General features: G+C 68.0%; 12 protein-coding genes across 12 annotated transcripts in view; 4 read left to right on the top strand and 8 right to left on the bottom strand.

Moving 5' to 3' along the window:
- Positions 1-1275: 1275 nt before the first annotated feature.
- MICPUCDRAFT_69308 (Multidrug/Oligosaccharidyl-lipid/Polysaccharide flippase superfamily) lies at positions 1276-2847 on the bottom strand (the record flags this gene model as incomplete). The annotated part of the gene is made up of 1 exon (XM_003060478.1): positions 1276-2847. The coding sequence occupies one exon, from the start codon at positions 2845-2847 to the stop codon at positions 1417-1419; it is 1431 nt and encodes a 476-aa protein (XP_003060524.1). The 3' UTR covers positions 1276-1416.
- Positions 2848-4292: 1445 nt separating this feature from the next.
- On the bottom strand, positions 4293-4544 carry MICPUCDRAFT_19380 (uncharacterized protein; the record flags this gene model as incomplete). Its single annotated transcript, XM_003060477.1, has 1 exon — positions 4293-4544. A coding segment is annotated over one exon (252 nt), but the record flags the coding sequence as incomplete, so codon positions are not given.
- Positions 4545-4836: 292 nt separating this feature from the next.
- Positions 4837-5328, top strand: MICPUCDRAFT_41121 (uncharacterized protein; the record flags this gene model as incomplete). Its single annotated transcript, XM_003060778.1, has 1 exon — positions 4837-5328. One exon carries the CDS (start codon positions 4837-4839, stop codon positions 5326-5328), a length of 492 nt encoding a protein of 163 aa, XP_003060824.1.
- Positions 5329-5456: 128 nt separating this feature from the next.
- On the bottom strand, positions 5457-7122 carry MICPUCDRAFT_69306 (uncharacterized protein; the record flags this gene model as incomplete). The annotated part of the gene is made up of 1 exon (XM_003060476.1): positions 5457-7122. The coding sequence occupies one exon, from the start codon at positions 7120-7122 to the stop codon at positions 5539-5541; it is 1584 nt and encodes a 527-aa protein (XP_003060522.1). The 3' UTR covers positions 5457-5538.
- A 495-nt stretch (positions 7123-7617) lies between these two features.
- On the bottom strand, positions 7618-8685 carry MICPUCDRAFT_60434 (uncharacterized protein; the record flags this gene model as incomplete). The annotated part of the gene is made up of 1 exon (XM_003060475.1): positions 7618-8685. The coding sequence occupies one exon, from the start codon at positions 8683-8685 to the stop codon at positions 7618-7620; it is 1068 nt and encodes a 355-aa protein (XP_003060521.1).
- Positions 8686-9356: 671 nt separating this feature from the next.
- Positions 9357-9824, bottom strand: MICPUCDRAFT_19003 (uncharacterized protein; the record flags this gene model as incomplete). The annotated part of the gene is made up of 1 exon (XM_003060474.1): positions 9357-9824. One exon carries the CDS (start codon positions 9822-9824, stop codon positions 9357-9359), a length of 468 nt encoding a protein of 155 aa, XP_003060520.1.
- A 347-nt stretch (positions 9825-10171) lies between these two features.
- Positions 10172-11644, top strand: MICPUCDRAFT_60432 (uncharacterized protein; the record flags this gene model as incomplete). The annotated part of the gene is made up of 1 exon (XM_003060777.1): positions 10172-11644. One exon carries the CDS (start codon positions 10172-10174, stop codon positions 11642-11644), a length of 1473 nt encoding a protein of 490 aa, XP_003060823.1.
- Positions 11645-11885: 241 nt separating this feature from the next.
- Positions 11886-12988, bottom strand: MICPUCDRAFT_60431 (uncharacterized protein; the record flags this gene model as incomplete). Its single annotated transcript, XM_003060473.1, has 2 exons — positions 11886-12010; positions 12172-12988. 2 exons carry the CDS (start codon positions 12986-12988, stop codon positions 11886-11888), a joined length of 942 nt encoding a protein of 313 aa, XP_003060519.1.
- A 1813-nt stretch (positions 12989-14801) lies between these two features.
- Positions 14802-15638, top strand: MICPUCDRAFT_19167 (uncharacterized protein; the record flags this gene model as incomplete). The annotated part of the gene is made up of 2 exons (XM_003060776.1): positions 14802-15222; positions 15268-15638. 2 exons carry the CDS (start codon positions 14802-14804, stop codon positions 15636-15638), a joined length of 792 nt encoding a protein of 263 aa, XP_003060822.1.
- Positions 15639-17147: 1509 nt separating this feature from the next.
- On the bottom strand, positions 17148-17516 carry MICPUCDRAFT_19187 (uncharacterized protein; the record flags this gene model as incomplete). The annotated part of the gene is made up of 1 exon (XM_003060472.1): positions 17148-17516. A coding segment is annotated over one exon (369 nt), but the record flags the coding sequence as incomplete, so codon positions are not given.
- A 610-nt stretch (positions 17517-18126) lies between these two features.
- MICPUCDRAFT_19304 (uncharacterized protein) lies at positions 18127-18492 on the top strand (the record flags this gene model as incomplete). Its single annotated transcript, XM_003060775.1, has 1 exon — positions 18127-18492. One exon carries the CDS (start codon positions 18127-18129, stop codon positions 18490-18492), a length of 366 nt encoding a protein of 121 aa, XP_003060821.1.
- Positions 18493-18619: 127 nt separating this feature from the next.
- MICPUCDRAFT_41115 (uncharacterized protein) overlaps positions 18620-21670 on the bottom strand; it is a gene marked incomplete at both ends in the record, with an annotated part of 4851 nt that continues 1800 nt past the window's right edge. The window contains one exon of the mRNA XM_003060471.1: positions 18620-21596. Coding sequence (XP_003060517.1) covers positions 18620-21596 — 2977 coding nt within the window. The remainder of the gene's footprint in view (positions 21597-21670) is intronic.

Below are 21670 nucleotides of genomic sequence, written 5' to 3'. Positions count from 1 at the left end.
GGCCAACGCGGCGTCGAAGAAGGAGATCGCCGACCTGTGGGTCGAGAGCATCGGCACAAAGAAGCGCGAGCGCGTGCAGACGATCGAGTACGTCGACGCCGGCGCCGGGTTAGGGATGCAGGCGGTGTCGAGGGCGTCCATCATGGAGGCGAGGGAGGCGGAGGACAGAGAACGGCGCGCGGCGGCGGCGCGCGAAGCCGCGCGCTCCAAGGCTACGGAACGCGCGGCCAAACACGAGACGAAGTGCTGCGGGTGCGACGGCGAGGGCGTCTGCGTAAAGCCCCCTCCCGCGTTCCTCGCCCCGGACGTCGCCGCGGAGCGTCTGCGGTGCCGAAACTGCCCGCGCGTCATGTCGATGGGGTGCGCGCGGCTCGTGGTCAAGCCGCGGATGGGGTGGCAGTGCCCGCAGCACCACTGCAAGTCGTGCAACAGGACCGCGTCCGAGGCGGGCGGGCTGATGTTCCGCTGCGTCGACTGCCCGAGCGCGTTTTGCGCGGAGTGCAACGGCGATACCCCGTTCGACGCGGTCGAGGGGCACCCGGAGTGGGAGTCGATGGGCTTCTACCTTCCGAAGTCGTTCGAGTACGTGCGCTGCAACGAGTGCGTCGTCTCGAAGAGCGAGAGGGAGGAGGCGGAGAGGCTCGCGGCCAACACCAAGGCGAAGACGCGCCAAGGGAAGACCCCGGGCGGCGCGGACGGCAAGAAGACGACCGGCGGCGCCGCCGCCGCCGTCCCCGGGAAGAGCGCGAGCGGGAGGACGACGTGCAAGCACGAGTCCGCGGACGGCGTCCGGTGCGTCAAGATGCCGAGAACCGCCGGCTTCTGCGACGAGCATCACAAGAAGAGGAAAGAGGAGGAGGAAGCCGCGGCGAAGAGGGCGAAGGAGGAGGCTGCGAAGCCTCCTAAACCGGCCGCCGCCGCGCCGGGGTCAGGATCCTCCGCGAAGAGGTCAGGCGGCGGCGGCGGCAAGGACGGCAAGGAGAAGAAGGCGCGAGTGAACCTCGGCCCCGTCCCCGGCGGGCGGTGCGCGGTGTGCGTGATCGCGAAGAAGGGCCGATGCGGCACGGAGACGGCGCCGAAGAGTTGCAAACGCCGGGGCGAAGCGCCCGCCGCGCCGCCGCCGCCGCCGCCGCCGCCGGTGGAGGTGAAGAAGGAGAAGGTGAAGAGGCTGCCGCATCAGATTGGGAAGAAGATCGCGGTCGCGTCCGTGAGCAAGAACAAGCGCAAGCGCTGAGAGCGACGACGCGCGCGTCTGTCGATTCTGAATTCATTTTTGTCGAATACGTTGAAGAAATTCTTTCAAGAGAAGAGACGCCTTCCCGCGCGATCGCGCGCCGCGTCAACTATCCATAGTCGTTGACGTGTGCCCGCGCGAACGAGCGGAAATCAATCGCGCTCGTTCGGTGTTTCCCTCCTTCAGTGCGCCGGGATGGGCTCGCCGTCGTCCGCGTTTTTTTCGCGCGGGTCCCTTATCTTATTCAACCACACCCACCGCACGCACATCGACCCGACGATGACGAGGTAATAGTAAAATATCGACATCCACACCGCCTTGAGGGATAACGCCCCGTTCGCGATCGCGTATTTCAGCGACCCCCAGCACGCGGCGGCGCCGCCGAGGAAGATCCAGTTCACCGCTCCCGCGTCGCCGCGGCCGATGAGCGCCCCCTCGAGGGCTTTGTACCAGTACATCATCACCGACGCCATCAGGATAGGGTACGCCGCGAGCGCGGCGTCGACGACGGCGACGTCGGACGTGAACGCGCCCAAGATTTGTACCCGCAGCAGATAGAAGAAGGCCGAGAAGATCGTGCTCGTGACCACCCCGAACGACGCGACGACGTTGCCCGCTTCCCTCGCCGCGCCGTCGCCGTGAGACACGGACAAACGCGCCGTCAGCGTGTTCGCGACCGTGCACAGCGCGCCGCTGCCGATGGACAGGACGCAGCAGATTTGAAATATCAACACGTGCGCGGCGCCCTCGCTGACGCCCAGACCGGACGCGACCGCGCCGGTGTAGAACCACACGGCGACGAGGTTTAACACGCGGCCGAGGACGCTGAAGACTTCCTTCGCGTAGGCCCACGCGACGCCCGCGTCGAACGACGGGAACGGCGTCGTCACCCCGACGCCCTCCTCGAAAAAGTTTTTCATTCCGCGCCCTTTGAACGTGAACCACGTCAGCATGATCGCGGAGGCGTACTGCGCGATGACCGTCGCGAGCGCGGCGCCGTTGAAGCCCATGCCCACGGTGAAGATGAGGACGGGATCGATGATGAGATTAAGCACGCCGGCGAGGAGGATGCCCGCCGCGGGGGTCTTCGCATCCCGCGCGGACTGGCACGCGCCGGCGATGACGTCGATGATGATCACCGCGGGGACGCCGATCGCGCGCCATCGCATGTACTCCGCGGCGATGCCCACGATCTCCGGCGAGCACCCGATAAAGTTTACGACTTGCGCGGAGAAGAGGAGCAAAAACGCGGTGCACGCCAGTCCGAACGCGGTCGTCACGCTCATGACGTTTACCATCGTGCTCCCGGCGAACCCGCCCTTCCCGCCTCTCTTCTTGTCGATCACGTCGCGCTCGAGCGCGATGGCGACGGACCGCGTCGTCGCGGTCCCGATCCCGTGCATCGCCACCACCGCGATGATGGACGAAAAGATGCACGTGTTCGGTCCGAGCGCCGCGAGCGCGGTCGTGCCGAGCCACGCGACCCAGTACGTGTCGATGCTCCCGAGCACCGGCTCCGCGATCGCGGTCGCGGCGCAGATCAGGAGCTGCAGGATCGTCGTCGTGGACGTCGCGCTCTCGAACCCGAGCTGTTTCATCTCGTCTTCGGTCATCGACTCGGACGGCGCGTCCTCGTGGGACCCGCCGGACGCGTCGGCGTAGGACGCGCCGTCCCCGTCCGCGGCGATCGCGGCGTTGCGGCGCAGACGAATCAACCCGGTCGTCCTCCTCGTCGTCATCGGCGTCGTCGTCGTCGTCGTCGTCGTCGTCCATCGCTGCACCGTCTTCGCGTCGCCGCCGCCGCGTCGGCGGACCGGTCTGGCCGACGCGGCGACCCATCGGATCGGCGTCCTTTCGTCGGTAGTCATCAGAGCTCTCGAGCGCGGCGCGCCGAAGACGCGAAGCGCGCGGGGCGCGCACGCGACGCTCATCCCGCGCGATCTCGCGTGTGTCGCGCTACGACCGAGAAGACGTCGCGATCGCCGTCGTGCCTGGCGCGTCGTCGTCTGGAGGGAGGACGCGTCGAAAAGACGCGCGAAACCAGTCACGGACGGGGCGGGTGAGCTGTGCGGGTGAGCTCTCCAGCTGAGCCGATGAAAAAAAAAAGTTTGATAAACGAAACCAAAAAAAATCCATCGGACAAAATCTCGGTGAAACCTCCCCGATGAACGGTTCTTAAAAGCGTTCTAGTACAACTAGAGGCGAGGCGAAAAGCACCGTATGCGGTGACAGCTGTGAGCGCGGCGGGTGCGGGAGCTCGAAATGAGAGTTGAGATGAGTTGATGATGAGCGCGTTCGACGAGGGCGGCGGCGGCGCTATCCTCATCACTTCTTCCCCTTCTTCCCCTTCTTCTTCGCGGCTTTCGCGCGCGCCTTTTCCTCCTCCGCGATCCGCGCCGCTTCCTCCGCGGCGATCCTCGCCGCCTCCTCCGCGGCGGCGATGTCCGCGAGCTTCTGAGGGTCGTTCCATACAAAGCGATGTCGGGGTGGAGTTGAAAGGCGTCAGTTGGAGTTGAAAGGCGTCGATGGCGGGGATTGAAAGCGAGGGATGGGCGGAGAGACGCGCCGGGCAAAGTCCTTAAGGATCGGCGTTCACCACGCCAACGGGGTCGTATGGGGACCAGTGTATAGAACGCACCTGATTCGCCCCCGCGAGCTCTCGTCTCGCGTCCTCCAACTCCGCGAGTCGATGCGCCTCGTCCACCGCCTCCCTCTTCTTCTTCACCTCCTCCTCCTTCCTCCGCTTCGCCTCCTCCGCCGCCGCAGTCTCTCTCGCGTCCTCCTCCTCCGCCTCCGCGGCGTCGAACGCCTCCCTCGCGAGCGCGACGCGCAGCGCGCTCCTCGCGACTTCGCCGTCTCTCTCGACGTCGGCGACGCATCGACGCACCGCCTCCTTCGTCGCGCTCTGCGGGTCGTTCGTTCCGTAACGATAGCGACGTCGGGGTGGAGTCGATGGGCGGACGTCAGACGGAGTCGAAAGGCGTCATAGGGTCGGGCGTTGAAACCGAGGGGTGGGGGCGGAGAGACGACGGCGAAAGTCCTTAAGGATCGGCGTTCACTACGCGAACGGGGTCGTATGGGAACCGGCGCGAGGAGAACGCGCCTGCGCCGGCGTCGTGCCGTAGTTGTTCACCGCGCGCACGTCCGCGCCCCTCGCGAGCAACCTCCGCGCGATCCCCAGGTGGTGATTCGCGCACGCGACGTGCAGCGGCGTGTTGTCGAGCTCGCCGACCGCGTTGACGTCGGCGCCGTGCGATAACAACGCGGCGGCGACGAGTTCGTCGCCGACGTGGCACGCCCAATGCAACGCGCCGTCGCCGAGGGGTCCCGGTTCCGGCGCGGTAACCGTCGTCTTTGAGGCGTTATTCGCGTTCGAGTTCGCGTTCGAGGGGTTCGTCTTGGCGTCCTCGGAGTTGGCGTTCGCGCGCGCGTTCGGGTTCGCGCCGTGGTGGAGGAGGCGGATCGCCGCCGCCGTGCGCCTCGCGGCGACGGCGGCGACGAGCGGCGTCGCGTTCGTCGTCTCCGCCCTCGAATCGACGTGCACGCCGCCTCGGACCGCGGCGTCGATCGCGGCGACGTCGCCGTCCGTCGCCGCCTCGAAGATGTCCACGTCGATCGCGGGCGGCTCTTCCGCCGTGGGGGGTTCTTCTTCTTCCGCCGCGTCGGCGTCGTCGTCCTCGTCGTCCTCGGCGTCCGCGTCCGCGTCGGGGGGATCCGCGTTTTCAGGTTCCACCGGCGTCGTCGCGGGGGCGTCCTCCTCCGCGGCGGGCGCCTCCGGCTCGGGCGCCGCCGCCGCGGGTTCCGGCTCCTCGGGTTTCGCGGGCTCGTCCGCGGGCGCGGCGTCGACGTTCGGCGGCGTGTTCTCCGCCGCCGCGGTCGGGTCTGGAGGCGCGGAGCCGGGGGGGGGGATCGGCGGGGGTGGGAGGGGGGATCGGAGCTCAATTTGGGTGACGACGCGACGCGAGGACGCGCGCGCGAGGCGGGTCCGCGGCGGCGGCGACGACGACGCGCGCGGTCCGATGGAAGAACAAAACGTCCGCGAGCGACGACGACGACGACGAAGTCGCGCGGCGCACCTGTTTCCTCGGTCATGACGCCCGCCGTGCTCGCGCGCGGGATCGCAGTGCCGGATTCGGCGACGACGACGGGCTGACGACGAACTGAACTGCTGAATGTGAAAAAAACTTTTTGTGTTCCGCCCCCGCGCTCGGATGCACGCATACGAGCTGATAGTCGTAGTCTATGATAAATAAATCCAACAGATCACATCGCGTCGCTCGCCGCCGCGTCACCCTCGACAACGATTACCTAAGCGGCGGCCCTCTGGCGAGCAAGTACTCCGCCTGGTGCTCCACGACGAACTCCCCTTCCGCGAACAGCCACTTCATGATCGGGTCCCGCTGCAACGCGCAAATTTTATTATGCGCGAGCGGCGCGAACCCGGGAAACTCCACGTCGACGTGATGCCACGCCATCGTCCTCAGCCCCGCGCTCATCCGCCGCTGCCATCGCAGATCCAAATTGGAGCGCCGTCGCAGGAGCGCGCTCGATCGATTCAACTGCGCGTCGTCCATCTCGCGCAGAGACGCGTCGAACGGCGCGGCGGCGGTTTCTCTCTCGTCCACGATCCTGGGGACGCCGCCGAAGCCGCCGCCGACGAAGTCCGGGGGGTATCCGCCGCCGCTCCCGACGGCCCACCCGCCGACGTTGTCGCCGACGGCGTCGTCCGCCCAGTCGCTCACGGTCTCGGTTATGCTGTGGTGGTGGTGGTGGTGATGTTCGTTCGCGGCGGTCGCCGCGGCGTCGGAGCCGTCGCCGCCGCCGCGCGCGCGCGACCGTTGACGTTCCATCTTCCTGCGCTCGCGCATCCACCGCGCGCCGTCCGGGTCGAGCGACGCGGTCTCGTACGCGACGAGGAAATCGTTCACCGCGTTGGCGTACGCGCATCGTCTCCGGAACGACGCGAGTGCGGGAATGAACGGCAGCGACGGCGTCGCGATTGAAGTCGAATCGTCGTCGTCGAACCCCTCGCCGCCCACCTCGCCCATCTCCACAAGCAGCGGGACGTCCCGCCGGTTCTTCCCCACGCCCCCGGCGTCCAAAAGCATCAGCTGCCGCGTCGACGGCCCCATGAGATTCCCGGTGAACGCGCGCACCGCCGCGGGGAACAGCCCGATCCATCCGAACGGCCCGACCCCCAAGTGCGGCGTCGCCGTCGTCAGGTACGTGTCCGGGATCAACCCCGCGATCGTCCCGGCGCCGCGCGGGCTCCGCCCGGGCCCGCGCGGGCTCGGCGGCTGGTTCCGCCACAGATCAGCGCCGCCGCCGTCGTCGTCGTTCGATCGACCCTTCCCCGGCGAGTCGTCCTCGTCGGCTTCGTAGAGCAACGCCGCGGCGTATCTCGCGTAGACGCCCCCCAACGAGTTCCCCACCATGGAGATGTAGACCAAGCTCGGGTGCGCGGCGACGACGGCGCGGATGTCGTCCGCGACGCGCTTCGCGCCGTTCGCGATTCCGTCGAATGACTTTGTCAGCGCGTTGCACCCGGGCGCGTGCACCAGGACGGAGTCGCCGCCGCGGCGCTTCAGATTCTTCTCGAGGCACGCGAGATCGTGCGGCGTGCCGCCGAGGCCGTGGATCAGGACGTACAGGTGCGTCGGGCCCTCGGGGTGCTGCGCGTTCTCAGCCTCCGCGAGGACGGCGAACGAGCGCGTGCGGCGGCGCACGCCCGCGGCGCGAGGAGACCCGGGCGCGTGCGTCGCGAGCGTCTGATGATCCATCGGCTCGAAGAATATGCTCGACAGCTGCGCGCGCGCGCCGCCCGCGCGTCTCGCCTTGCGATCGGAGATCTTCGCTCTCCAGTACGAGACGTCGAAGGCGTGGAACATCCCGCTCACGAGCGCCATCGCGGCGATGGAGAGGATGCGAAGGACGAGGAGGAAGCGGAGGAAGACGACGAAGTAGAGCCCGCGGATCGCCCAGATGATCAGCGAGAGCGTGAACTCCCACATGCGCCGATCGCGGCCGCGGAGGAGAGGACGACGACGACGCGACGACGACGACGACGACGCGACGACGACGACGCGACGACGACGACGCGACGACGGCGAAGCGACGGCGACGGCGGCGCCGCGAGCCTCGGACACGAGGATCGACCCCTTCGCCGCGAGTCGTGGATATGCCCTGTCGGACGATCGGGGGTCGGGTTTCGAGAGGCGGTTTCGAGCGCGCGCGCGGCGATTTTCTTCGAGAAGATTCCTCTTCGTCGCGTCGCCGCGTCGCCTTCGTATTCTTCTATCATATCATACCGTCTACCCTCGCGCCTATCGCTCGATGCTACCACCTAGACGCGCGTCCGTCGCCGCGTCGTCGCCGTCGCGTCCTCACTCCGGCTCGCCCTGCCCGAAGTACCTCCCCGCAATGGCGTAGCACACCTGCAGCCGCGGCAACGACGGATCCGTCGCGCGTCGCGTCGAGGCGCGCAACTTGGACAGCGCCTTCGCCGCGGCTCTGATCGCCGCGGACGTCTCCGCGTCCAGGGGGAGGCCCACGCGCGCGGACAGCGCGAAGAACCACGCCGCGCGGCGTCGCGAGAACGATATCGGCGACGGTTCAGGGGACGAACCGTCGCGGTCGCCGTCGTCGTCGTCGTCGTCGTCGTCGTCGACCGACGCTTCGATCGCGCGCGCGTGCTCGCGCAACAACGCCGCGCTCGTGAGGTCGTCGATCTCGAGCAGGAGACTCTCGTGCGCGAACCAATGCGGCGAATGTCCATCCCCTGAACCGTCGTCGTCGTCGTCGACGACGACCTCGTCGTCGACGACGACCTCGTCGTCGTCGTCTTCGCCCGCCAGCGCCGCGTCCGACGCCTTCGTCGCCGCCGCCGCCGCCGCGCGCGCGCCGTCGCCGCCGCCGCCGTCGTTCCCGAGCCGCGCCATCGCGCGCGTCATCGCCGCTCGGACGTCCGAAAAGTCCGCGAGGAACGCGTCGCGCCACGCGCGGTCCATGATCGCGTGCGGCGGCGCGGGCACGCACGCGGCGTTACGCTGCGCGCGCGACAGCTGGCTCCCTTTACGCGACGCGGACGCCGCCGCGAGTTCGCGCCTTCGATCGAGCGACGCCGACGCCGACGTCGACGTCGACGACCGCGACCGCGACTCCGGCGGCATCGAGGACGACACCATCACGTCCGGTACCTGCTTCGCCTCGTGCCTCACACGTCGGAGGTACTCCAGGCCGTCCATCGGAGGGCCGGAGTCGAAGTCTGGGTCGCCGTCCGCGGGCAGCGCCGCGACGCGCATGCCGGCGTCGTCGTCTTCGGAAGACGACGACGACTCCGCCGCGGCCGCGGTCTCATTCTCCTCCTCCTCCTCATCCTCGGGCTCGTCGTTCCAGGTCGCGATGGTCGCTTCGCCGCCGGCGTCGCGCGGCGTCCATCGCGTCGCCGTCATCTGCGCGGGAGGGATGGGTATGGGTCGCGAACGAACGAACGTCAGCGCGGCGGCTCGCGGGGCGGCGCGGGCGGGTTCCGTTTCGTCTCGTCTCGGAGGAGGAGAGAATTGACGATTGTCATCGACGACGGCGCGACGGATCGAACAAGTACCGTCCGTCGCGGTGTACCTCCCTCGAAGGGAAGCGCCGCGCGCGCGAGGAGATGTGGCTGCGTTTCAAGAGGAAACATCGTCGTGGGCGTCGACGGCACCCTTAGGATTATACGCAGCGCGCGCGAGGAGAAGCCGCGAGACGAGCGACGAGATCTGGCTAGGGATCACCGGGCGCCGACTTCGCGCCCGACGGCGGTTCGCGCACCTGCTCCGGTCGTCGTCGTTCGCCGTCCGCCCGCGCGGCTTCCTCACGACGACGTCATGTCGTCGCGGTGAACGGACGCGCGCGCGTCTTCGATGCGTCCACGCGATGCGTGCGCGTGCTGGCGGCGCGAAGGGGTGTGATGAGAGGGAGCTCGAACAGAAAGCGAGAACTCGCTGCGTGTGAGACTGGACAGCTGTGTCTTGGAGGCACTTTTCCGCGGAGACGCGTCGGAACGCGCTCGGGGACGCTCCCGTTCGCGCGGAAACGTTCGTCGTGAATGATACGTACAAATGGGCGCTATTCTTTCGTTCGTCTAGGCCGCCGCGAGCTCGAGCTCGAGTCTGTCCACTGACACTCGCGCGTCGGAAACGCCGCGCTCCGCCGCGAGGCGGTACCACTTCAGCGCCTCCGTTTTGTTCTCCGCCACGCCGCACGAGCGGAGTTCGTAGATGCGCCCGAGAGCGTGTGCAGCTCCTCCTGATCCCAGCTCCGTCGCCTTGACGTAAATTTCAACTGCCTTTGCTTCATTTTTCTCCACGCCATCGCCGTACCTGTAGCACGACGCGAGCCTACAGGTCGCGTCGGCGTGCCCACACCCAGACGCTCTTTCCCACCACTCCTTCGCCTTCGTGTAGTCTCGGTTCACGCCGTACCCGAAGCGGTAGCAGTATCCGATCTCGTTCATGGCAACGGCGTCTCCACGATCAGCGGCTTTACGCAACCAGTAGAGCCTCTTCTTCGTCGAATGTACAAGAATTGTATGGGTATCATCGAGCAACATATGTACAAGAATTGTATGGGTATCATCGAGCAACGCCCTCGGAGTGCCAGGTAACGACGCGTCTGCCTTCTCCGCGTCCCTCCACACCTTGCTCACCGCGGAGAGGCGAATGCGGTCTGTCGGGTCGCCCCCGAGGTGCGAGAACACGACGGCGGCGACGTTCTCGGGGATTTTGTTGAAACCGGTGCTCGAGCGCGTCCGCATGGCTCGGATCTGGGCGGGGGGCGGCGGCGGGGGGAGGGGGGCGCGAGAAAGTGAAGAGTCGTAGCTTCTGAGCACTCGCTTTTGAAAGGTCGCGCGCGTGACGAGAGCTCGCCACTCCACTCCGCGCGCGACGCGACGACCCCATGAAGACCCCGGATTCGAAGCCCGCGAAGCGCCGCCACGCCGCCGCCACGCCGCCAACGACGAGACCGACGCCGCCGCCGCCGCGGCCGCCGACGTTCGGCGAAGTCCTCCCGCTCGCGGTGTCGATGACCAAGGCGCTGCGCGTCGCCGCGAGGCGCGACGCCGAGCGACGAAAGCGCGAGCTCCGCGCGCTCGGCGAGCTGCGACGACGGCTCGACGCCGCGTGCGTCGCCGCGGAGGACGCCGCCGCGGAGGGCGACGTCGTCGGGAGGCGCGGCGGAAGCGCGAGATCCGCGCTGTTGCTGCGCGCGGCGTGGGTTACCGGCGACGACGGCGACGGCGACGACGACGGCGGCGGGAGCGACGACTTCCGCTTCCTGCGCCGCGCGAGGGCGTATCGCCTCGCGAAGCTGACGACGACGACGACGACGACGACGAAGCCGTCTGCCCCCCCCGCGCGCGGAGGCGCGATGAAGCCGCCGGCGTCGGAGCCGTCGAGGTCCGCGACGCGAGCGAAGGACGTCGCGCGCGCGGTCGACGACGCCCCGGACGCGTTCGTCGCCGCGGAGCTCCTCCTCGAGGTTGTCGGCGTCGGCGACGGCGACGAAGGCGAAGGCGGCGGCGGCGACCCGCGCGTCGTCCCGCTTCCCGAGGAGACCCTGCGCGAGTACGTCGCCGGCGCCGTGCGCGTCATCGCGGCCGCGGCGTCGAGAGATCGCGACGACCGAGAGCGCGCCGCGCGGGCGACCGGCGGACGACGCGCGGCCGGCGCCGCGAACGCGGCGGGCGGCGCGGCTTCCGCGACGGCGCTCGCGCGCGACGTCGCCGGCGCGCTCCTCGACGCGTCGCTCGCGCTGCGCGAGCGGCGCGACGACGGCGGCGGCGACGCCACGTTCATCGCCGCCGCGGCGGCGCCCATCGCGATCGCGATCGACGCGATCGTTCGAGACGCGCGCGCGTCGTTCGCGGCGGAGCTGTTGACCGCGGCAGCTTCGACGATTGAAGCGCGGTTCAAAGACGCGTTCGAACCGGTTCCTATTCGCGCCGGCGTCGCCGTCGTCGCGCCCGCGACGCCGCGGCTGTCGCGCGCGATCGAGAGCCCGATCGAAGAAGCGCTCGTCGCGTGCGATCGGCTCGAGTCCTCGGGCGTCGCGTTCGCCGTCGCCGAGCGCGTCGTCGCGCGGTTCGGGCGCGTTCTTCTCACACTGGTTCCCGTACGACCGCGTCGGCGTGGTGAACGCCGTTCCTTAAGGACTTTCTCTCCCGGCGGCGCATCTCTCCGCCCATCCCTCGAGTTCAATCCCGACACACCTCGATGCCTTTCATTTCCGCTTCTGACGCCTTTGAACTCCACCCCGACGTTCGCTCGTATGGACCCTCGACCCTCATCAGCCGCGTCGGACGCGCCGCCGCCGCACGCGAGGAGGCCGACCCCGCGGCCGGCGACTTCGCGGCCGCGACGGAGGCGCTGACGACGACGCGCGAGCTCCTGACGCGCGCCGCGCGGACGACGCGCGAGCGCGCGAGAGGGCGCGGTCTGGCGCTGTACGTCCTTCGCGCCGAGCGACTCGCGGCGATGGCGCTGGCGGCGTCGGACGCGATGCGCGCGACGACGCGATGATAGGGCCCTACGATGAGGAGTGCCTACGTTCCTTTACTGTGCGCGTGCGTACACGTACTACGGCGAGTAAGTTGTTACTTCCGCTCTCGCGATCAAATGCCTATTCGTCCCCATCCTTTCGGGGCCGGGTTCACCCACTCCGTGTCGATCAAGTCCGCGTCCGCGTTGGCTTTCACGAGCGCCGCGTACGTCTCCAATTTCTCCGCCGCGTCCGTCGCTGCGGCGCGACGACGAGAGGGAGGGGATACGTCGAGGGTGGGTCACCACGATTGGTCAGCGGGCGATCGTATCCGAGTAGATGTGATGATGTGTATGTAAATGTGTGGTCGATATTCGCGCAAAATGACACGTGTCGGCATCAGATCGCACGCGACGCACCGTTCCCGAGCAACCCGCGCGCGGTGACGCCCTTCGTCGCGAGCCCCTCGTCCAACAGCTTCAACGCGTACAGCACGTCGATCGACGGCGGCGCCCTCGGGTCGTTCACGCACGAGTACACCAAGCACAGCGGGTCGTCCGGGTTGTTGAAGTCCGGCTGCAGCGCTCGCCCGAGCGGGCCGGTCTTCTCCGGGAGAAGTTTCCAGAGATCTTCGCGGTCGCGCGCGAACGGCGATCGCTCGGAGGAGAGGTATCGATCGAGCCCGCGCGCGGTGACCCAGAACGCGCCGAGCGCGTTCGCGTGCAGGCGCGATTTGAGCGCCGCGCGCGTCGACGAAGCGAGCGGCGCCGCGATCGCGAGCTCCGGGTCGTCGTACGCGAAGTCGCCGTCGTCGCTCGCGGAGGCGGACGACGACGTGGCGTCGCCGAGGGCGTCGCGCAGCTCCGAGGCGACGGCGGCGAGCTCGACCGCGACCGCGTCGAGCGCGGCGACGTAGTCCGCGAGCGGGAGCAGCGGCCCGCCGACGGCCTCCGCGGCGGGGCGGACGGACCCGAGCGCGGCGGCGAGGACGCGCGGCGGCGACGCGAGGGAGACGCCCGTCGCCGTCGCCGTCGCCGCGCCGACGACGGTGCCGAGAAGGATAGATCGTCGCGACGACGACGACGAAGACGACGATGACGACGACGACGACGCGTCGCGGTCGCGCGGCGGCGGCGCCGACGTCGCCGACGCCGACGCCGCGACGTCGCGCCACGGTCTCGAGCGACGCGATACCGCGCGCGTGAGCGCGCGGGAGGCGGCGCAGGTCGTCGTCATCGCGCTTCGACGAGTGTTGACGGCCTCGTTCCGGAAGCCCCGGACGAGCGACGCACAGCTGGCAGGGCTGGTCGGGCGCGGTCTTGTCAAGAACGAACGACGCTTCCGGTCAGTCCCGCGTCGCGGCGACTCGCGCACACCAGCGCGCGCCCGCGAGTCGACGCCGCACGCCCCGCGCGGCGCCGCTCGCACGCTCTCCCCGAGCGCGCGCGCACCGCGGTCGAGCGGAGTCCCGCGTCGTCGCCGCCGCCGTCGCCGCCGCCGCCGCGTCGCGTCGGTCGCGTCGGATCTGCCACCGGAACGTCTCGCGCTTCCTCGAGAGGCGGACGTCCGTCCGCGCGCGATGATCCCTCGACGGAAGGTCGACCGCGACGCCAAGCTGGACGAGCTCGTGGACAATCGCCTCCTCGCGGACCTTCGAAGGCGCGTCTCGGCCCGTGATCGACTCTCGCCGGTGGCGCGCTGCCCTCCTCGCGTCGTCGTCCTCGTCCCGCGGACCTCCTCGAAGGTCAACATCGATCGCCTCGCCTCGCCCGCGCCCTCGACTCATCGATCATCCCCCCGCGCCCGCCTCCTCCGCGGAACAGGCACCCGCCGCCGCTGAGCGACAAGAGCAAGAACGAGAACGGAGGGAAAGCGAGCGAGGACGTCCTCACGTCCATGGCGCGTCGGCTGGTGCGCGCGTCCCCGAGCGCGTCGACCCCCCGCCCCGTCGCGGCGTCTCGCGCGAAAGCGACGACGCGCGCGCATTCGCATTCGTCCCCCCGAGTGCCGACACGACATCCGGATATTCAGTTTCCGTTCCTCGTCCGTCCCGACGCGTCGCGTCGCGTCGCGTCGCTCACCGCCCGAGCCCTTCTCTCCCCGCCCCTCCCCTCGCCGATCGACTCGATCGCTCCACCCGCAGGGCGGTCTCGAGCGCGAGGTCATCAGCCTGAGGAGCGCGAATCAGCGCAAGACGGAAGACCTCGCGCTCGCGCGCGACGAGTGCGAATCGCTGCGTCGGAGACTCCGCGCGCCCAGAGCCGTCGGCGGCGCGCCGAACGGAGGGTTCGTCGCGTCCGACAGACACGTGTCCGTGTCCGACAGACGCGGTGGCTCCCCGACGTCGTCCAGCGGCGGCGACGCGCGCGACGACGACGACGAGGAGGAGGAGGACGAGGACGAGAGAAGGGCGCTGCGGTCGGAGATGGAGGCGCTGACGCGCGCGCTCGCGAGCGCGGAGGGTGAAAACCGCGCGATGAAGCGTTTTTTGAAAGACTACGGAATGACGTGGGTGGGCGAACCCGATCGCGGTGGCGGCGCGGGCGATGAAGAACGTCGCGGCGGCGCGATCGACGGACGGCGGCCGCGCGAGAGGAAGGTGAAGTCGACGCGGCTGGAGCGAAGAGCCGCCGCGGCGAGGGAGGAACGCGTCGACGGCGGCGGCGCGCCCGGCGCGGGCGCGGGAAGGAAACTGGGCAGTCGCGGCGACGCGAAGTCGAGGTCGCGTTCGCCACCGTCGGACGAGGATGCTACGGCTCCCGCGAGCGTGCCGTGCGGCGCCGCGCCCGCGTCGCCGCCGCCGTCGCGGAGAGCGTCCGCCGCTGCGAAGGCGTCGATGTCGTCGGCCACGGAGAAGGCGGCGACGACGACGACGACGACGGAAAAAGAAACCAAATCTGTGCGCGGCGGCGGCGGCGGCGGCGGCGGCGGCGACGCGTACGCCGTGGACATGACGAAACTGCTCAAGTCCCTGAAGGAGCTCAACCACGCCGCGGGCGACGGCAAGGGTGTGGTGCAACAGTCCAGCAACGGCGAACGGAAGCTCGTGATGCCGTCCGCATTGCCGCTCACGCTGTTCAAAGACGGGTTCATTCTCCGCGACGGTCCGTTTCGAGCGTTCGACGGCGGTGGCGACCCCGCGCGAGGGAAAAGCAACCGCGCGTTCGTGACCGACCTCATGGACGGATACTTCCCGTCCGAGATGAAGCACACGCACCCTGAGGGCGTGCCGTTCAAGTTGATCGATAAGACGAGCGAGGCGTTCGACCCCGGGTTCAAGGCGTTCAGCGGCGTCGCCGCGCGACTCGACGGCGTCGTCGACGGCGTCGGCGCGAAGGCGGCGTACCACGTCGGACGCCGCGGCCACGGCGGCGAGGGCAAGACCGCGGCGTTTCTCGCGAAGCTCCCGGAGAAGGTGATACGAGACGGGAACGTGATCGACGTCCGCGGCGACATCGCGGCGTATTGCGGTTCGAAGCCCGGCGGCGGCGGCGGCGGCGGCGTCGTCGACCTAGACACGACGTGCCGTCGGGAGCACTTCATCGCCGGCATGGCGGCGGCGGCGGCGAAGACGAACGACGGTTCAGTTTATGAACCGTCGCGGCGACCGGCGGTGTCTCCGAACGAGGTGACGACGCTTCGGGTCAAGGGCATGGACGGACGGCGGATGTACGCGTTGACGTTACGAGCGTCGGACACCGTCGGAAAACTTCGCGCGTACCTGAAGCGCGCGACGGAGGAGGACGAGGACGACAAGAACGTCGGCTTGGGATTCGAGATACGAGGCGCGTACCCGCCGAGGGCGTACGCGGACGACGACGAGACGCTCATGGAGGCGGGGCTCGTGCCGAACGCGGCGCTGTTGCTCAAGCCTATACCTTTATAGAGAAGATCAGAGAGGACTAGTAGACTAATAAGTACGTACACGTAGGACTTCCGGGAGCGACGCCGCGGCGACGCGCGGACCGCGACGAGACGCCGCCGAAATTCGTCACCACGAGACGAACATTCGCACGGTCTCGTCTATCCCGCGCCTGCACACCGGACACTGCTTCACGTTCTGCGCGCACCGCCAGCACATGAGCGAGTGCCCGCACGGTTTCAACACGCTCTCCACGGGGGCTTCCATGCAGATTTTGCACGTGAACCCTCCGCCGCCGTGCCCGCCGAGGCCGCCGCGTCCGAACCCGTGCTTCAACGCGTCCACGATCCGCAGCCGCGGCCCTTTCGGCAGCCCGATCTCTTTCATGTCCGCGTCGGACATCAGCGCCAAATCCGCGACGGTCGTGACCTCCGCCTCGCTCAAGGTCTCGACGTGGTTCGACAGACCGATGTCGAGCATGAAGGTCTTGATCTCGTCCGTGCATCGATTCCTCGGCCCGGACGCCCTCCGCCACTCGAGAAACTCCCTCGTCTTTTGGTTCAACCGCGACGTGGACTTCCGCAAGGCGAGCGCGCTGTTGCCGGCGCCGCCGCCGCCGCTCGTCCCGGTCCCGTTCGAGTCGCGCAGGTCGCCCCCCGAGCGGCTCCGCGACGGCGGCGGCGAGTCGGCGGCGACTCCGTCGGCGAGGGAACCAGCAGACGACGACGACGCTTTCTTTTTCGGCGGCGTCGTCATTCCCCGCTCTCTCCCCGCTCTCTCCCCGCGTTCGTTCGCGTTCGCGACGACGACGTCCGCGCGCGCCATTCCGCACGCCGCGCAGACGCTCTTCGCCATCGGATTCAGCAGCGTGCACACGCTGCAGCCCCAGTGCTTCCCGGAGACGCTTCTCAAACGCGCGCGTCGCGCGTCGCGGTCGCGGTCGCGGTCGCCGTCGCCGTCGCGGTCGTCGCCATCGTCTTCTCCCGCGGCGTACTTATTCCTTCTAACGCCGTTCCGTCGACCGGTATTATTCCCCGACGACGACGCATTGCTACCCCCCGACGGCGGCCCGTCGGTGGCGTCGCTGGGCGCGTCCATGTTCATGACCGGGTCGCCGTCCTCGACGTCGTCGAACCGCGCGGCGGTGAATCGATACTTGGGGCCTTTTTCCGAGCGATCAAGAAACCCGCTCGCGGCGGTGTCGCCGTCGACGTTGAACCTCCCCAAGTGCGCCAACAGCTTCGTCATCCCGTGCTCTTTGATACCCGCGACGACCACGCCCGCGTCTTTGCTGTTCACGTTCAGAAGCCGGTACAGATATTCCGCGGGGACGAACATCTGCGGAAACCGAGACACCAACAGCTGAAACTCGCTGAATCCCATGCGTTTCGTCGCGCCCATGTTCCGCGCCATGAGCTCCACCTCGCGCTGAAGCTCCTTCGGGTTCCCCGGGATGATCGGGTTGTACGTCGACGGCCGCGCTCGAAACGCGAGCTTGATCTGCGACCGCGGTTTCGGCTTGTACTGCGAGTGGTCGGAATCTAAAACCGCCTTGACCGCGCTGAGGAGCTCAAACTTATCGAGCGAGCCGTCGCCGTCCAGGTCGATGAGGCGATACGCGAACTGTATGCGTCGCTCGAACGTGTCCACTTGGAACTTGGACAGGCCGTACACGAACTCTCGGAAGCCGATCTCGCCGGAGTTGTCGAGGTCGAATATCTTCACGAGGCGGTCGCAGAAGATGTCGGGCTTCAAGCCGAAGATGCGCGTGAATCCCACCCTGTCGAGCTGCCCGGCCAAGTCTGGCGCGCCGTCGAGGAACATGGCGTGCAACCGCGCGAGCGCGTCGTGGAATCGTCGTTCGCTGACGGCGTCCTTCTTTCCGCCCGCGCTGCTCGCCATCGGTGACCCGGGCGCGAAGCCCTTAGCCTCCCTCGCTTCCGTGAAGAACCGGAACGAATCCCGCCGTCTGAGCGCGGCCGCGAAGGCGTCCTTGTTCTGGTACTTTCCCTCCGCGTTCTCGAGCTGATGATCGATGCACCCGAGGCTCACCTGCAGGGACTGGCACCCGCCCATCCTCTCGCGACGACTGGAGGAGGGAGGGAGCGGAGGGAGGGTTCGACGACGGTTACCGCGCGTCGGGCGTGGACGCGCTGGGTTTCATGGCTCGCTTTTCGCGAGGCGCGCGCGGCGCGGCGCGGCGCGACGATCTGTGAATGGCCCCTTCGCCCGTCCGACTGCTGTTAGTTGTCCGACTGGACGAAACCGCCTCGAGTCGATTTCGCCGTTGTTAGCGGCGACCGCCATTCGATCGATGCGCGCCGCGTGCTCCGCGAGTCGCGTCGCCCTCACCGCGGCCCGTCGCTTCCAACAGCGCGCGTCTACTCCTCATCCTCATCCTCTCGCACCACCTCTCCACTCGCGCCCCCACCCCCCCGCGTCGCGCTTGAGATCCACGATGGCGGGCACGGGCGACGAGCGCGCCGCGGCGATCGAAGCCGCGCTCAAGGGCATGGAGAACAGCGGCGAGCCGACCATCTTCGACAAGATCGTCGCCAAGGAGATCCCCGCGACGGTCATCTACGAGGACAACCTGTGCCTCGCGTTCCGCGACGTCGCGCCGCAGGCGAAGACGCACTTCCTCGTGATCCCTAAGATCCGCGCGGGTTTAACGCGCCTGAGCAACGCGGAGGAGGAGCACAAGGCGCTGTTAGGGCATCTCCTGTTCACCGCGCAGAGAGTCGCGAAGGACGAAGGACTCGGGGAGGGGTTCCGCGTCGTGATCAACGACGGCGTGCAAGGGTGCCAGAGCGTGTACCACCTGCATCTGCACGTGTTAGGCGGGCAGCAGCTCACGTGGCCGCCGGGGTGCGGCTGACTGCGAGGAGGAGGAGGAGGCGCGGTGACGACGAGAGGGAAGTTATGAATCGAACGAAGAAAATGGTACGCATCCGTCGCGTCGCGTCTACGACGCCTATTTCATCGTCACCGTCCGTCGTCTATCGTCAGTCCGCCGCCGGCTGTATCTCCGACATCAGCTCCCCCTTCGGCTCCGTCGCCGCCGCGGCGGCGTCCGGCTCCGCCTTCACCGGCGGCGCCGCGGGCTGACCGTCCGCCGCCGCCGCAGCCGCCGCCGCCGCAGCCGCGCCCTCTCCTCCCCCTCCCTCGCCGCCCGGCGTCGGCTTCGGGTTCGCCGCTGCCGCGGCGTCGAACGCCGCCCTCGCGTCCCCGTCGACGTCCCTCCCCAACGCCTTCGCCAACGCCGCGATGTCGAACGTCGCGTCCGCGGCGCGCAACGCCCCAACGACGTTTTCGACGCCTTTCAAAAAATCCTCCACGAGCGCGTCGGCGAGCGGCGGCACCTCTGGGACGCGAAGGAACACGTCCTCGTCCGCTTCGTGGTACAAACGCGCGTTCGTCGCGATCTGTTTGACGTCGTCGATGACCGCGTCCACGGAGACGTAGCCGCCGCCTCTGGACAGGTTTCTGGATATCGTGCCGAGGTCCATCTTGCGCGACACGAACTTGTCGTAATCCGGGAGAATTTTCCGCGTCACCGGGGCGCAAAACGCCTGGTACTTCGGCTCCGACTTGACTTTGTTGATGACGTCGGATATGACGCCATCCCGGGAGTCGTTCCGGAACCGTGACGTCGTCCCAAGCCTGGATTTCAGCGCCGCGGCCTTCGCCTTACCGCCGCCGCCGGACGCCCTCGGCGGCGGCAGCGTCGGCTTTTTGAGCGACAGCGCGATTTTCAGCGACTTCCGCGGCGCCTCCGCGGCGGCGGCGTCGGACGCTTCCTTCCCCGCGGCCAACGCGGCGAGATCCTGCTGCGACACCCCGCTCGTCTTCTTGAGTTCTTCGAGCTTCTTTCTACGCCGCCGCACCTTCTCCATCGTGCGCTTGCGCAACCGGATGAGCTCCTCTTTCTCGTCCAAAGTTCCGTGGAAGTTCGGCGCCTTGATGGTCTTCGCGGGTAACCCCTCCCCGGACTGCCTTCTCGCGGCGCCGCTCGCGCCGCCCGCGGCGCCGCCGTCGCCTTGAATACCGATGCTCTCCGCCTCGACGCCGTTCGGATACAGAATCGTCATGACCGCCTTCTCCGCCGCTTCGAGATCTACCGTTTTGCCGTCGTCTTTTAATCGCCTGGCTTTCATCCACGCGTCCCCGACGGCGGCGCTGACGTCGTCTTCAATCTTTTCCACTCGCCCGTCCGGGTACGTCCGCGTGATGATGCGTTTGAGCTGTAAACGCTTCCCCGGCGGCGGTTTCGTTGGGTCCGGCGCGGCGTCCTTCGCCGCCGCGGCGGCGGCGGCACCCCCATCGGCAACCCCCTCCGCGGCCGCGTCCTCTTTCTCTTTCATCATCCGCCGCATCTCCTCGAGCTCTCGACGTTCCTCGTCCTCGTCCGGACCGTCGCGTTTGTCCTTGTCCATCGCGCCCTCGAGCTCGTCCGCGAGGGAGTCGTCGGACTCGGACTCGTCGCTGCTGCTCTCGTCGTCGTCATCGTCGTCGTCGTCGCCGTCGATGTCGTCGCCGTCGGACTCGTCGCTGCTTCCGCCGCCGCCGCCGCCGCCGCCGCCGCCGCCGCCGCCGCGCGCGGCTTTTTTATCGTAAAACTGCTTACGCATCGCCTTGTAAATCTTATTCGCGGCGTCGTTCTGCTCCTGCATCTGCTGCGCGATGCCGACGCGGAGCGACCGCGCGAAGCGGCTCAGGCCTTCGTGCGCGGCGTTCTTATCCGCGGTCGCCGCGCCGGAGAGCTCGCGAATCAACCCGATGCGTTTCCAGCGGTGTAATTTTTTGATATCCGCGAGAGGGACGCCGAACCCGGTCAAGATGCGTTCCGTCTGCGGCATCGTGAGCTTCCTCAAGTCCGCGTCCGTGCCCGTGACCGTCCCGGGCTTGACCTTCGCGGTCGTCGGCATGTCCGGGTCCTTCGGCGGCTGCCGTCGGACGTAGTGATAAAATTTCCCGGTTTTCTCCCGCATCTTCCGCGACGCGTCCAGATGAAGCACCGCTCTGCCGCCCACCGCGGCGAGAAACTCCGTCGTCTGCGCCCACGGCTGCAGCTGCAGCATGAGCTCCAAGTCGCGGAACCGGTTCCTCTGCGCGATCGGCGTGGATCTGTAAATCATCTGAAACGCGTTGAGCATCTGCGTCGCGGACGTTCCCATGAGCTTGCGGATGCGATTGACCTCGTCCGCGGTGCGTCCGCGTTCGAGCTTACTCCTCGCCGCGCGCATCGAGTCAAACGCGCAAACGTCTTCGGGCGGGCACATCCTGTGGAGCATCAGGTCGTCCTCGAAGCGATACGTCGGGTTTAACTCGAACTCGTCCGCGTCGTCGTCGTACAGGTCGTCCGCGCGTCGACGCGACCCGGGAGGGCGCACGGGGAGCAGAATCTTTTGACGGATCCGCCGCTTGATGTCCTTACCCTGAATCGCGCGGTGGAACATCTTCTCGATGTCGCTCACCTTGACGCGCATCTCTGACTCCGGGACGCGGTCCGCGCGCTGCTTGAGCAGGCTGAATATGCACGCCGCGTTCACCGCGCGCTCTTCGAAGTCGCGCAGGCGGTCCGTGTTCGGCTGGAACACCTCGACGTGCGGCTCCTCTTGTCCGACGACGAAATGTTCCGTGACCTCGCGAAGCGAGAGCTCGCCGTGCGGCCCGCGAATGAGAATGTACAAACCCTCGTCGGATTTGATCCGCCGCTGGAATATGGGCGCGCGGAATAACGTCGTCTCCAACGCCTCCTGCGGCTGCCCGGGCGGCAGCTCGCTTATGAACGGCGACGACGCTTCCGGTCGCAGGTCCACGACGTGGCGCGTCCCCCCGTGCGTCAGCGCTCGGCCCGTCGTGTCGCCTTGCGTTTTTCGCCGGTAGTACGTCACGCGTTTCGCGCCCATGCCAACCTTCGCGATCAACGGCGGATCCTTCTCCGCGTACGACACGAGCATGAGCTGGCCGTTCGTCGCGCTCAGATCCGAGAGGTCTTTCATCGCGCTCGCGACCGCTTCCGCGGGGTCGCCGGCGGTCACCGCGGCGGCGGC

Source organism: Micromonas pusilla, assembly GCF_000151265.4.
Source record: "Micromonas pusilla CCMP1545 genomic scaffold MICPUCscaffold_8, whole genome shotgun sequence".
Lineage (NCBI taxonomy): Eukaryota > Viridiplantae > Chlorophyta > Mamiellophyceae > Mamiellales > Mamiellaceae > Micromonas > Micromonas pusilla.
This window is presented reverse-complemented; position numbering and strand designations above follow the sequence as displayed.